The sequence below is a fragment of the Vidua macroura genome, chromosome 1 (assembly GCF_024509145.1).
Source record: "Vidua macroura isolate BioBank_ID:100142 chromosome 1, ASM2450914v1, whole genome shotgun sequence".
Classification (NCBI taxonomy): domain Eukaryota; kingdom Metazoa; phylum Chordata; class Aves; order Passeriformes; family Viduidae; genus Vidua; species Vidua macroura.
The window spans coordinates 82089097-82104758 of record NC_071571.1 but is presented as its reverse complement, the minus strand read 5'-3'; the positions used below and the strand labels follow the sequence as shown (position 1 = coordinate 82104758).

Below are 15662 nucleotides of genomic sequence, written 5' to 3'. Positions count from 1 at the left end.
TATTGAAACTAATTTCTAAGAGCCTAAAGGGGGTATTTTCAATTTAATGGCTAGATAAATACCACCTGACATTATGGCTGCTTTCATTAGTTTGTTTCAGGTCTACTGCCTGTAATGAAATTTAATTAAATTGACTTAGGTACTTAAAGGTACAGTATACAGCACTGTCCTGCAGAGAAGAAAGCTAACTCAAGACCAAAGTATGTGAGGCTGAATTTAAGAAAACCATTTACTAGCCACAAATGTGATCTAGGAGAGGAAGAGTAAGACAAAAGGATTTGACAAATTGGAAAGCAATTCAATGCAATTCTGTTACAGAATGGATGTATTTGTTAAATGTAATGTTAAATGTATTTTGTTAAATTATTTAATAGGTGGCATCTGCACACTACAGGAGGACAGAGAAGAACTAGAGTACAGAAATACCATTATACATCCTTCCAACACATTTTCTACTGGGTATTTGTCTATATTTTGACTATACTGAATATATCCATTATACTATTAGATCAATTTTATTTCATAAATTCCAAATGTTAAAGTTTGATTTAAGTGACATGTAGAAATGACATCATCCTCTTGGACAAGCTGCAGGATTAAAATTGGGATGGGAGTTGGATAATTGCTATAGAAAATGAAAGTGATATTGTAGTCTCTCTGAACACTTTTTACTGTGCTTAAGGGGTGAACAGGCTCATTATCTTCCTGCTCAACTCTCAGTCATTTTGAAAATAAATAATTTCCATCAGGCCCATGTGAAAATAATTATTTTGTCAGGGTCACTAATCTTATTGTGCCAAACACCTATTGCATGTGTCTCATGAAAATATAATTTGTTTTTTCTTTCTTTCCTTGATATTCCCTTTGTGTTTAAAATGTAAGGGTGAAATGGGAATCAGATTTCTATTGCATTTGCAAGAATTTCAAATTTTCAGAAGTCATTGGTGGTGGAGTCTTTGATTTGAGGAGAAGTTTTGTGGAGGTGGATAATATGAGACACACCATTTTCTCTCTTGTAGTATAGTAACATTGTGAAGACTGAATTAAATTAAGTCCTGGTGGGAACTGACAACATGTTGACCCAACAGGGAACCAGAGCTCCTGCCTGAAGAATTCACTGACAATAGAGGAGTGAGGTGGCCAAGGAATGTCCAGGAGTCAGGAAGGGTATGGTGCCTAACCTGGATACCTCATAGCATCCACTCAGAAAGAAATCCCACAACAGTCCATGTGCTAATAGCTATGCAGCAGAAGAAAAAACAAGCCCTATCCTCTGATTATGCTGATCAGCTTCTATAAGACACTGACTTGAAAAGCACTGAGTGCTCTAGACAAACTGTACTATGTATGATGGCTGTGTGATGGCTCAGTATCTTTCAGTGTTGAAGAGCACAGTCTGCTCTGACTCCTGGCCACAGGTCTTTGAACATTGCTAGGAACAGAGAAGAGCAACTTCCTGTAAACGGAAAACTCCTACTAGAGAGAAAAAATTAAAATGATGCAAAAAATCCAGTAAAAAACCAGCTAAAACCTGAAAAACTATAGATGATGTTATGTCATGCTTTCCTGAAATTTACAACCTTGCCAGCATGCTACTTCTTCCTTCAGGTCTGATCCTCTTGTAACCTAATTTAATGGACATTTTACAGACAGGACCAGACTTGCTTCGTCATCCTACTTCCTTATCCATAAGCCACTTTTTACTGGTTCCAGGATATTAATTGAAGTAATAACTGTTCTTGTAGTGGTTATAAGCTGTAGGAATGTGAAGTTTTGATAGACAACCTCTTGCAGGGATCAGTAACTAGACCCACTGTGGTGTTAGAAGTAGGTGACACAGCAACAAGACAAAGTGCTTGTAAGTATGTAACATAGGATCTACTCGCTTTGAAACTCAGCCAGACACTGCTCTGAGCTGCTGGCGTTGCTTCCTTCACAAGCCAAAGCACCACTGTCAGGTTAAATGAAACATCCCGACTGGTGTGCACCAATGTGACGCCATCTACAGCAAAAGATAAATCTGATGTGAATTAAGTCAAGACTCATCAGACTTACATAGGTCTGGGCAATTCTTCAGTGGGAATTTGCTGTCACAACTCTTATAGGACAATGCAGAAATTACAACTGGATCAAATAATCTACATACATTGCCATATGAAAATAATGTGTGTGACTGGACTGTGGTGAGAAATCTGAAATGGTCACAAGGCTGGGGTGATCCATGTAAATATCTCATGGTCCTCTCACACAGGATTTCCAAAATGCATTTTTTACGATCACCAACAACCACCCTTACCTATTATTACGGTTTGCAATTTGGGATCGTATTGTTTTGTTTTATAAATACATTATAAATACATTTCCCAGTGTTTCTCAAAAAAGATACAAAGCCAGCCCCATGGCAGTAAGGGAGGAAGCTAACTAGTCCCCACCAACAGGACCTGTGCACCACTGGAGGGGGTGACAAGGAAATGTGAGCTGCTGAGGAAGAGATGGCAAGACAACTGTTCTCTAAAAAAGCCCCTGCCTTGGTACTTGAAGAGTATTTACTTTGGACGAGAGATTTCAATTAAATTCTTACAGCTTCAGAAACTCTAGAAACACTCCTGAAAAACAAACCAACTAGTTTTAGATTGACTAACTAATTTAAACCCAAAGATGTTTTTTATTTTTTTCTTTGAATTTACAAATTCAAATTGAATTGACTGTCAAATCCTATTAATAGTAAATAACTCCTTAAAGTATTGTTCTTTCTGGATTTGCTTGTGTTGTTTCCAGAAAAACTCAAAACGAGAAAAGAATTCCTGGGCCTTGATCTGCTTTACCATGTATTACTTATAAACATTATTTTACTGTCATCAGTTACTCAACAATTCTAATGAATATTTTTATTCCTAGGATTTTATCTTTTGCTTCCAAAGAGGTGAATCAAGATATATTGTTCAAGAGAACAGACTGATCTTGGAAGATCCTGGTGTTCTTCCAGCTTACACGTCTGTTTGGTTTAAATCCTTAATTCTGGAGTAATTTCAATGGCTTCAGAAGGGCTACTGACTCCAAGTGTTGTGTTTCCCCTCCTTTCTCAAAGAGTTATGAGCCAAGTGCCCAAAGTCAACAGACTCAAAGTGAAGACATGTATCACTGAAGCTCATCTTAATTTGAGGATTTTAGTATTTGTGTTTATTGTCTCACTTCCACAATTTACAGAAGCCAGAAAATTATTTTTAGAAGAGAAATTCATCTAGTTTCGGGGCTTAAAAAATATTACATTAATTTGGATAAAAGAGCAGGAGTTGGTGACAGGATGAGAAGTTAGACAAAGTGGTTAAATGAAAGCACAGCTTGCTTCCCATGCCCTTTCATCATGATGACGAAGCCAGTTGTTTGCTGGTTAAAGGTCATGCTGAGAGTACCACCCCTGTGTGAGCCTCTGAGGAAGGCCACCTCGTCCTCCTCTGCACAGACCTAACTGGGGGGAGAGGATGGAGACTCTGCTGAGAGCCCCATGGAAGCAGAGCCATCACTTGAGCCAAGGCAAAGCGCAGCTGCAGCAGGGCCAGGCAGGGAAGGACCAGGCTGGGCAGGTGGCAGAGCTGCACTGGAGCAGCCAGCTCTCCCAGGGACCCTCAGTCCCCTGTCCCAGTGCCAGATGCTGGGGCTGCCATGTTGCTCCACAGCTGGTGCAGCTGTGTGACACACGCAGTGCTTCCGTCTCCTATCTGGTGCAGCGGGCTCGACCTCAGCGCTTCTCATCTTCTTCCTCTGCATTTCAGTGTACAAATGGCTTTTACTTATAAGTGACCGTTTCTGCATCCCAGACACAGCAGAAGTTCAATTGCTTAAGAAGCCAAAAGACAAACAGATACTGAAATACGTATTTAGGGCAGCATGAGGCTTAAAGAAGGGCTCCTAGTCAGACAGTCATTAACTGCAGCAAAACTGTCTGGCACTGGCTGAGGATTATTAAGTTTTCTGTAGGCTCTTTGAAGTGACATTTTCAGAATCAGTGGTTAAACTCATTTTTTTTCAAAATGAGACACATACCTCCTAGCCTCCATCTCGGCTTCTCTGAAAGCAACGCTATTAGTCTCCCACTGTCAACATTCCACCTCAAAACAATCTACAATATTTTCTCTTCCTGTTTTGCTCTTCCATTGCAGTGCAAGGGATACTATATTCTTCTGAGAGTATCATCCATTTTTTTTCTTTCAAAATAACACAGATGGCCTTGGTGACTTTTTTTTCAAATGCACTTTTTGATGGGCATTGTTATCATCTTCTAATCACAGATCTTGTACCTTAATTTTACACCTCAACCCTTGATTTTAGCTATGAAGAGACACACGATGAGGGAGAGATAAGTGCTAATTACTTGCCAAATCTATTCAAGTGAGAAACAGCAAGGAAACTATCCCCGGTGGTTTGATAAAGTGCAAGTCTTGGATGTTTTAGGCAATCAGTGAGGCTTTGCTTTACCTATCCATAATTAATTATTGATTTCCTGTTGTGTGAATTGCAAAGATGACAAGACCTAATCTGATGAATAAAATACCTGCAAGAAAAGAGAACTGTATGTGAGGCAAAGCATGAAGGACAAGACTTCAGATATGGCAGAGTTCATTATTCATTTTGCTAAGGTTATATGAAGCCAAAGAAGAAAACTTTCAAAACATTGCAATAAAATGAAATACATTCATTTCTCAAAGCATCATTTTTCCTCTTATACAGAAAAAAAATTGTTTTAATATACTTTAGAGGAAATGAAGGCAGTACTTGGCCCTTCAGCTTGAATTTCTGTTGTTCTATTTTCTCCTGCATAATGTATATAAGCTATAATTTAAACTGTTATCCTAACAAAATAACTATTCCTGATTGTATCTTGTATGTACAAAAAATGTGTACAATGATTTTTGATTTGTATTGTAATTTTCATTCCAGTAATGCAATTCCACCTATCTTAAGATGTATATGATCTAGAAATGCGAACTCTGGCTTTTGGCCACAAAATTCAGGAGAGAGACAAGTACTACTTTATGTTCAGGGTCAGTTTCTTAAATCTGCTGTCCTTCCAAAGTCTAGAAACCAATCAACACCTCTTACTCTTACTTTTCATGCATTAAACCATAAAATCAACCAGATACACCTCTTCTATTATACCTGTGAGTTAAAACATGAAAAAAATCATTATCAGAGTGAAATTTGCACCATCCTCCCTTATGGTAAAGAACATGGCATACTGATGATACTGACTGTGACCAAGAGCCATTAGAAGTTTGTGCTTCCCAAAGAGCAGCAGTGCAGCTGAAAACAGATGATCATTTTGTTCAAATGTGGAGCTTTCTGACATAATAGAAACCAGTGTCCCTTCAGAAAACTCACAGGAGGAACTCATGCTGTCCTTGGTTTTAGGTCAAAAGTTTGTGCATAATACACGTGAATCAGAGTTAGAGATCCGAGTGATTACTGCTAACCTGTGTGAGTTTAAGGATATCCTGCTTTGAACATGTAGCTCACCAGCACACATGGACATTAATAATGAGAAATGCCCATTGTTTTTTAGTGATACACCTTTAACAGTTTCTGATTCTCTAAGTAAGTATTGTTAACTCAAAGAGAAACATGATATTGGACCAAAGATTACAACTCTCAATTTAGAGTATCCTCAAGTTTCTCTGAAAGTACTCTGTTCAATTAAAAGTAATAAACCAATTCAGAAACTTCCAGTGAAACTTCTCATTTCTACTTTTTGTAGGAAGAAGTAGCTACAGCTCTTTCATCACGACAAACTGTATCAGCAAGTAAGGAAGTAAAACACTCAGAATAAAGCACACATACTACAAAAGAGACTCCTTTCAAAATATAAGGTTTCTTTCTTTTTTAAAGTCTGAAATTGCAGACATATTTAGGACATTTTTGAATTCTGTTAGCATTTTTAGGAAGAGAATAAGGAAGAAATGAGAAGGACTTCCTGGTATTTTTTCCCCCACACATTATTAGATCATGTGGAACATCAAAGACCTGGAAGTAGGATATTGATGCAGCAGCTTAATATTTCATTGACCTTTGATTGAATTAACATGCACTGGCCATACTGAACGCACACTTTTGACCTCCTTGTAGAACCCAGAAGAACGAGGATGGTGATAGTGCAAGTACGGCAACACAGCCAGCATCAGCAAAGACACCCACTGTTATGCATTGACTATCCCAGCTCAACTATTTACCTCTGAGACAGAAATATGCTGTGACTGACACAGGAATTAATTGATTTCCCTCCCCTCTGTGCTCCATGAGTGTGCTATTACTGCAAGTAAGACTTCTACTGATCTGACTCATTTGCAAAACTGTAAGTAGCCATCCAACACCATCCAACAATTCTGTTCAAGTCTGCTGAGAGGAACTGAGTTTCTCACCCATACTCTTAACTGCACATCTACTTTGATCTATGCCTGATATGCAAATATTAAGCATACAAGTTAATTAAATATGACATTTTGTTCAGAATGGTAGAAATCATATTCCTTAAATGAATTTTGGAGAAAAATATTGACATCAATTAGTTTCTCTTTGCATCTATCTTTAAAACACCTCTGAAAGTCTTTAGAAAGACGTCTGGATTTTTTTCAGTATTGTACATATGAATCCAGGTAAATATTGTTTGCCATTAATTAATGCTTATATTAGTTTAAAAATATTTAATACATTATTTAAAAGGACTAAAAATGTTCCCAGTACTAAAATATATGTAGTTAATTTTCTTAGGTCTCTATATTCTATTCAAATATTAAAATCCAATTTTATTCTAAGGTACCATACTTTTGAAAAAACATCTGTATATGTGACCTATGCATAACCTTCTGGATTCTGGATGCCTCCTCATAGCTCTACCCTAAGGATATTTCAGAAACTTCAGTTATACAATTCCCTTCAGAAAGAAGGCTTTGAGTTAAAGATACTGACTCCTGGGCTGCATTTAAGATTTTCTTTTCTTCTGAGAAGTTCAAAGGGAGGAGTACTTTGGGGACAGACTTTACACAGTATGAGATTAAATTTCTCTTTTCTAAATCTGGACATAGCAACCTTAGAGTGGACTTGAGTTTTTAAGTGAACAATACCTCATCATTCCCTTATGAATCAGCTAAAGCTTACCATGAAACCCAGTATCAATGCTGAGGATGCTTTAGTGTCACATATATATGCTGCATCCTGGAGAATTGTTTGCATAAACTATTATTCTTTTCTCATTTGTTTAGCACCTCTTGAATCTAGTAGATTTTGGATGGGAATGGTGCCAGCTTCAGTGCACCCCTTAGTGATTATGTTTGGTTGTTGAATTATTGCTAAATTTGGTTGTTGAATTATCGCTTGCTACAATGCTCAATGCTAGAGGGAAGTACTATCATGCCCTTAGCGCCCTCAGGGGAAAAGCAACAGTCAACCATAGCTGTAGATACTTTCTAAGTGCACAACTAAAACCATTAAGGTTTATTTCTTTACACATTCCCAAGGTGTCTTTGTTTGGACATAGAATCACAGAATCTCTTGATTTAGAAGGGACCTGTCAGAATCATCAAGTCCAACTCTTGCTCCTGAACAGGACTACCCCAAAAGTCACACCATGTGCCTGAGAGCATTGTCCAAACCCTTCTTGAGCTCTGTCAGGCTGGTGCTGTGACCACTTCCCTGGGGAGCCTGTTCCAGTGCCCAACCACACTCTGGGTGAAAAACCTTTACACAATAGCCAACCTACGGGTATTGTGGGCATCATACTTAAAGGCAGTGTCCTCTAAATCTACTCTGTGGTTGTGTTCAAGTTTTACATCAACACAGCCTGTTTGTGTGTACACATACATAGAGGTATTTAGCACCAAACACACAGATACATTGTCCAACAGACACACAAGTATTTGCAAAAAAAAAAAAAACACAAAAAACAAAACCTCAAAAAAAACACCTTTAGTTTTTCTCTAATTCTGCTCAGTTATCATACCTGATTTTTTTAAAGATGTCATTCATTATTGAAATAGTACAATTATGAGCAGGTCAGTCTTCATGAAAGATGATCATTGGTATTGAATTTTCAGTTCAGCCCAGACTATCTTAGATTGCTATTAATATTTTCAATATCATCATAGACATGGAAAATGTTTTAGAGAGAAACATGTAAATACTGAAACATAGCTAAAGGAATGGTAGGTGATATTGCATAGTAAAAAAAGTCTTTGTTGAGGGCATCACAGAGATTTTGACTATGTAAAATGCAAAATTATTAAAATAAATGATGCTTCTTAATATATAGTAAATTTTGGAATCCATAAGGATAAAACATTTAAGAACATCTTCTTCCAACAACTGATGTTGAAACACATGATTTGATACCCCTCCATGTGTTGCCATTGTGATATAGGTAAGAACATGATTATTTTGCATTGTAAAATGTTTTCTACCCTCTTTAGGCCATGCAAAGTATAGTTTTATAATAGTAATCACTTGCTATCTTTCTAGTACTGTTTGAGATTGTTAATAAACTGAAAATTAGAAGGACTACAAAAAAAATTACTTGAGATGATGAAAAAGCCAAGGAAATCAGAACATATTCACTTGATGACACAAGTGAAATGATAATTATGGGCATTAAAAGGAAATCAAAACAACATCAGTTTCACTTAGCATTCTGTAATATTTTGGTCTTTTTAAAAATTGTTCTTCTTAAAAAAGCAGCCAAAAGATTTTGAATGGTAGCGCAGCTAGGTGAAAACAATATGTGTTTTGACAAATTATGAGATTTATCTCTCTCTATTTTTAAAAATTCAGGAGTGGTTTTTACATCACTTTTCTCCTGTGTGAATACTCCTGACTACTTCTGCATAAGCCAAAGAGTTTGCTTCTATATGCCAGTTCAATTTATTTGCACAATTTCCCTTTTAGGATTCATGATTTTTCTCATGATATGTAAATTCCTATTGTATAAACAAATAGGGTGCTATTCAAGCAGGCAATTGGCAATCAAAAAGCCAGAAATGTTAAAATTTTCTTGTCAAAGGTTTGAATATTCTTAAAAAAACAATACCTGGGAAGGTTTATGCAATCAAAAGAGGAAGTAATTTAAATGGTGAGTTTATATGGTGATGCTACCTAGGGAAAATTATGCTGAAAAACTAACATCAAGGTAAAAACGAAGTTCTAGACTCTCATATCATTGCTCACTGAAGAGGTTCTCGTGTCTCTAAGAAATAATGTGAAAAGATGATCATATTGTTCTTTGCTCTGCAGCAACTACCTGTTATTTGCTGCAGAATCCAAAAGATGCCTTTGCTTTAATGATGAAATTATTTGTACTTTTGTGTGTATTGGGATAGGCACACCTATCTGACATAAACACTGGAAAGTAATATTCAGCATAAAATGCAGAATTAAGAATGCACACACACACAAATCAGTAATGCCAACTTTTTCTCTAGTAATGAATCCAATGACAATTGCAGGATTCAGTAGTTCGCAAGATTGCCAATTGATAAAAAGCCACATTTAAAATGCTCAACTAAAGGCAAATCACATGTTCCTTGAGAAAGAAAAAATGAAAGTATACATTTGTAGACTATAACTATTTTGCTATATTGGTTATAGAATCTCTTTCTACTAAAATTAAGCAGATTATGCTTAAGGCTGGAAAAGGCTGGAGAGTATTTTACTTTGGCAAAAAAATTCCACGTTTCCTTTATTTAAAGTCAAATTAGGACTTTGCCTAGTTCCTAATTAACAAAAGAAAGTAATGTAATATATCAGAAGATGAAATAGTGGGTGTTTTAACTATATTCCTGTTAGCTAAAGATGAAAAGGATTTACCCTAACCTTGAAAGATATTTATGTCTGGAGTATTTAAATGAGGTTTTCTCTGATGTCTTCTCTTTTCCAGGCAAAGTTAGTGCAAAAAACCAAAAAGATGAAAGTAATAGCATAGCTACTATGTTCTATGGGGCCAGGAAAAACATGTAAATTCCAATTTCCTCTTAATATTTTATCAGAGATAATATACAAACCTGTATGTATGAATATATATATATATATATATATATATATATATACATACATGCATAATGCACAGACATAAACACAGTCACTCCATGGACTTACTAGGATGTTGTGTGTATGTAGAAGGTATTTCGGTTTTGTCATAATGCCACAAAATAGTATTTTATTATGGAAAAAATATTAAAAGGAAAAAAAAAGAATACACTTGGTTAAGTAAATGGAATTTTAGTACCTCAAAATAAAGACTGCCTCTAATAAAAAAAAAGAAAAAAGAGGCAGTCCTGCTAATTCTCATCACCTACAATTCTTGTCTGAAGGAAATGTACATTATCACTCTTAATAAATGTACACTATCAATCTTAATAGAGATTTGGAAAATTAGCATTTTAAGAATTTAATTGACTCTTGGACATACTGATTTTTCTATAGATGTGCCAGTTTACTAGTTTACCTGGGGTCCCCTTATTGAAATGTCCAGCCATTGCTTTTTTTCTTAAGAGATGCTGTTGTGCCATAAAACAAAGCAATGTGCTTGGTAAATTTAAAATGCTGTTGCAACATAGCACTTATCAGCAGCCTCCTTTCCCTTTGAAAGGCTGAGGCAATCAGGACAGAGATCAGAGAAATGCTAGAAGGATTGTCAGGGAACTGGATGTAATGCACTTGTCCCTCTCACTGCTATGTGCTGTCCTCAGGAGAGTATGTGCAAGGAAGGTGTGCAGAGTTCTGCTCTCTCTAAGTGAAGTGAGGCACTTTCCATCTAGAACCTACAGGGTTCAGTGAATTAAACTGTGCAAATTAAGAACATATTCTCCAGTTAGACTTTGTTACTTTTGATTCAAAGGTCTCCTGAAGAACTGCTTTGGGTACAAATCTCAGTATGCATGAAACAGAACAATGCAAGACTAGTCAGCTGACAGCCAGAATACCTGGGTTGGGGAATAGATTCTGTTTTCTTGGCTCTGGGAGAGAGTATGCTGAGCGTGCCATGACCCAGAATCGTGGGTTGGTGAAAATCCTCTGTCATCAGTCACACTGAAGCTTGGGGACGCCCACTGCCATAAATCAATCAATCAATCAATCAATCAATCATTTATTAATCAGGTACTTGCATTTTCATAGTTAATATAAAAATGGGCTCTAGACAATGCCTTCTCTATAGTGATACTTTAGCTTCATATTACAGAAGGGGGTTTATCTTAAATTAATTAATCCTTTTTCTAAGAGGGTGACATATTAATCTGAAAAAGCTTTTGCCAATTGTACAAAAATAAATTAAGCCCCGCTGAAAGATCAGCACTGCAAAGTACATATGCTCATGAATAATATGAACACATGAATAGTTCCTTCAAGTCAAGCCACTATTTTTGAGGAATTATTATGCTCTGGATTTAGAATTTATATCTTTAATGTAGGGTTTAAGTTCTGCACAGACCTTTTCACTAGATAAATTTAACCTAAACCAGCTTCCTTTTGGGGGATGTCTGACTGATAATAATAACCTTACCAGAAGAAAATCCAAATTATGTGTCCCAAGTTTACATGATCGGACATTGTAATTAACATTTTTAAAAGGTGAGTAGGTATATTTTATTTAAGAAAATACTTTAGATTATCAAAGTCCTTGAGACTAAGGTTTTGAATTTTAATGCTGTCAATTTTCATGGAGCATTTAGTCATAAAGAACTTCTCATAAAGCCATCTTCTTATTATTCTGAAAGTCACATGAAAAGCAAGTCTTTTTCTATATCCACATGGCCTTAACTGCTAAGAAGACTTCAGGCAATTCTATGTATTTTTTCCTAACCAATGACAGACAAGGCCATCTTCAGAGTGACTCCATTAAATGCCTATCACAAAAGTGTCCCTGCTGTAAATGGCACAATACAAGCTGAAGGACAACTGCCCTCAACAGCCTCCCTGGTTTCCAACACTGGGTGGTATTTTTATTCCGTGCAGAACAGAAACCTACCACAATAAATGGGAAAGAAAAATATTTTCTACAAATTCATCATGACCTCTGCTTACACACTGGAAGACAAAGTAAGTGTAAACATAATGATAGAATGTAAACATATTTTGTTGGAGCCTAAGTGGTTAGGCAAAGCAAACCAATTAACAGAAAACATACTCTTCCTGACAGTTCCTCCAGCTCTTCAATGCTACACACATTTAATGCTAATTGAAGCTTGTTTTTAGCTAATAAATTTTCTTTCATGTTAAGCTCATTTAGCACAACCCTTTTGCTCAAATTTCCTCATGTAATTTAACAAGCTATCTGTATTTAAGACTAGTTGGCTGTTTTCTTGAATATTGACATAGAGTTTGCCAGCTAATGGAAATCTGCTCTCTTATAGTCACACCTGTATTTTCTCAGGTGTCCCCAAACATTCAACCAGTGAATATCCTAGAGACTGGAGCAGGGGACAATGATACTGAGTCAAAAATAGGTGCCTTTAAAGAAGCCACAAAGTAATTCCTGGCACCTCGGTTAAGAAGCTAAACATAAATTGGGCAAGATCTCTCTTTCTGGATGCTGTAAGCAGCACTCATTTCCCCTGCTAACTCTATAATACAGGTTGCCAAGACACTTGAAGAGGAGGGATGCATCAGGAGTTTGAAGCATAAGAACAAGGCGTGGGATAGCTCCTGTACCTTGTTTTTCCGACATGTTGAGCCACTGACCCACCCATGGGGCCTTTGGCCATGGGACCATTAAGGATGTTTGAAAATCAGATTTTAAGTAATTTCGAACAGACTCACGAAAACAGAGACAGATAAATGATCATTTATGATTATATGTCTTGCTTGTAGAAAACAAGTTTGAAAATGATGATATTGTCTTTGGGAGACCATATTTCCTCCACTGATAAAAAATGTGATAACCTCCTTTCTAGAAATTAATCACACTAAATAATCTAATCACTGTCTATATGTGACTTAACCTGAACATTGTTTTCCTCCTGGTGGACTTTTTCAGACTGGATTTCTGTACCAGCTATTGCTTGTAAATTAAACAGTATTTCCGATGAGCTCTTGCATGATGAAGGACCTGCAACTTTTGGGGTGGCTGGCAACTCCTTCATTTCAAGACTAAATTAATTGCTTCCTCTTTGTCTTTCAAGTCTTCTTTTTTTTTTTTTTTTCCCTATAGTTTTAGGACCAGAAATATTTATGCATTTTATAACTTTTCCTTGTTGGACTGTGTTAGGATAGTGACAACTTAACCACTCCAGGGAGCAAAATTGATTTTTTTTCCCTCAAAGCACAAGTGTACAGAGAACTATCTAACACTACTGCCTCACTCACAGATCTGAATGCTGTTTACTTTCTATGTCTTTTCCACGTCAGCCCAGCCTAAAGAGTCTGTGTGTCCCACTAAAGCCACAACACAGCTATGACCTGGAAATCCCCAGACACTGGATAGAACCTGCCAGTGGAGGCTAGAGGTTGTGGCACGGCTCTGCAAACACAGTGCATAAGATATTATGGACTTAAAGAACATTCACACCAATCCTCAACTCTGGATTTCTGTCAGTGCAGTTTATTTCCTGCTGGCTGTAGGATGTTCCCTGCAATGTTGAGCAAAATTAGAAAAATGAAAGAGGTTTTAGTGTTTTTGCTGATCCAGTCATACTTGGACTAAATATATTGATTGCTACTGTATCAGCAGTAAACATGTATTGCCTTCTTTGCCCATTAATACAAAGAATAATACTTCTATTCTTTTTACAACTTCTTACTTTATTGTGAATGTGTAGCTCTAAAATATGTCACAATTCAAACTATTTGGTTACATTGTTTCTCAAACAGAAGATAAGTGCTGCTGCTTTCACTTAACTATAATGGTATGCTCGAAATTTCCTTGTATTACAATACAAAATTGTGTCTCTGTTGGCCAATTCTTTGAAAGCAATTGTATAGATACTTTGGTATATGGGAGCAAATTGCTGATGGTTATGCAATGGGATTTACCTGCACTTCAAAAAAAGGCTGTGCAAGTGCAAGATACTGCAAAGTGCTGATCATATTACACTCTACACTAATTTTTACTGGTACATATATATTTTAATGGGACAAAACAAAGATTGCATTGATCCAGTATCTTTATATTACATAAGTAGCTGACTATTAGTATAATGCAAACTTCTCTAATTTTCCTATCATAAAACCATTGCCTTCCAAACAGTGGTTAAACTCAGACAGCCAGTGTAAGAGTCAGCCTGTTACAGGCAAGTTTAATAAATATTGTGATTTTATAAAGATAATGGTATGTATATCAATAAAAAGGAGTATTTAAAATTAACTATCTGAACATTTTGATTAAAAGAAACCATACTTATACAAGGCTTAACTGCACATGTAATGGCATGTAATTAGTATACAAATATGTAGTAGAGACTGATCTTCATTTTAAGATTTTGTGTAGGAATTAAGTAATATAGACATTAATACAATTCTCTTCCTGATAATATACATAATCTGTCTGCTATGAGTGTCCTGGAAGCTACCTCTAAAGCTAGCCTGTCCTATTTTCCATATCACAAGTATGTATTTGTGGCCATGGAAAATGCTCTTGTAAGCATGCAAGGTACTTAGTACCCGAACATGCTTAGTATGTAAGTAAGTCCATCACCAGCAGTCACACCAGCAGTCAACAGTGTCCCTTAGGTAGCAGTAAACTCAGCAGCCACACAGCACAAACATTATTACCTCCTGCACGGAGCAATCCCAGAAACTGCTTTTCCATCACGACACATATATGCAGACAGAAGGTTGGACACGAGCCACATATTGTAAGAACCTCGAAGAGATTACGGTGCAGAACAGCTCAGCCTCTACAGTGCAGCCACCCACATGCACAGAAGTCAGGCTACGCACACTTCCAGTGTGTTACTGCCTTGGATCAAGAAAAGCCTACTCATGTTTGTTCCCACCTCTTAATGGGACAGTTGAGGACCAGCTTGTTACTTGGAACGTGTTCACATATGGTATTCCTAGGGCTGCCAAGGATGACTGAAAATACTGGAAGTGAACAATGGGAGAGACTCAATAATCATCTTCCTCACTCCTCAGACTTGACACAAGCAGGGATGAGGCATGCAAAAGAACAGCATTTCACACAGAAGGTCAGCTTCTGCCAGCTTGAGATTTGGTGCATACATTTCAAGTAACTAAGCTATTTTCTTGTGCAGAATACAACACAGACCACACCACTGTGAACCTTCCCTACTTCACAATCCTTATGCCTCAGCCTTAACTAGGGCCTGAACTGAAGATGCCACATGAAGTTTTAGCTCTCTCTGATGAGATTCCAAATACGAATATCACTTACATTAGATGTGACATTCCAAGCAAGAAGACATTGAAGAACTAAATCTGCAGGCTCATACTCACATGGAATGTAATTAATTTTGGAAATATTGAGCAAGAATTACTGTAAATGTTTTCATTTACTAAGTAGACTTTTAAGTTAAAAAAGCTGTATAGAATGTTGTTTCACAGTATTATATTACTTTATTGCAATTCATTTTCAAGAGGTTAGCAGGCCTGTGGGAATGGCATGGTACTATGGACTCAACAGACTGAAAACCAGGTATATGATGCCACTGTGTGCTGGCTGATTAGAA

The 15662-nt window shown here is 36.8% G+C and overlaps 1 protein-coding gene across 10 annotated transcripts in view; it reads right to left on the bottom strand.

The window, feature by feature from the left end:
- Positions 1–15662, bottom strand: part of CTNND2 (catenin delta 2) — a 634494-nt gene that overhangs the window by 17134 nt on the left and 601698 nt on the right. For 9 of the 10 annotated variants that reach the window (XR_008441479.1, XM_054003720.1, XM_054004304.1 and 6 more), the window contains one exon: positions 10962–11087. The exons of the other annotated variant lie outside the window; for it this stretch is intronic. Coding sequence is in view for 8 of the 9 variants with exons in the window: in XM_054003720.1 (XP_053859695.1) it covers positions 10962–11087 (126 nt within the window). In the remaining variant the exon portion in view is untranslated. The remainder of the gene's footprint in view (positions 1–10961; positions 11088–15662) is intronic. 10 annotated transcript variants of the gene reach the window in all.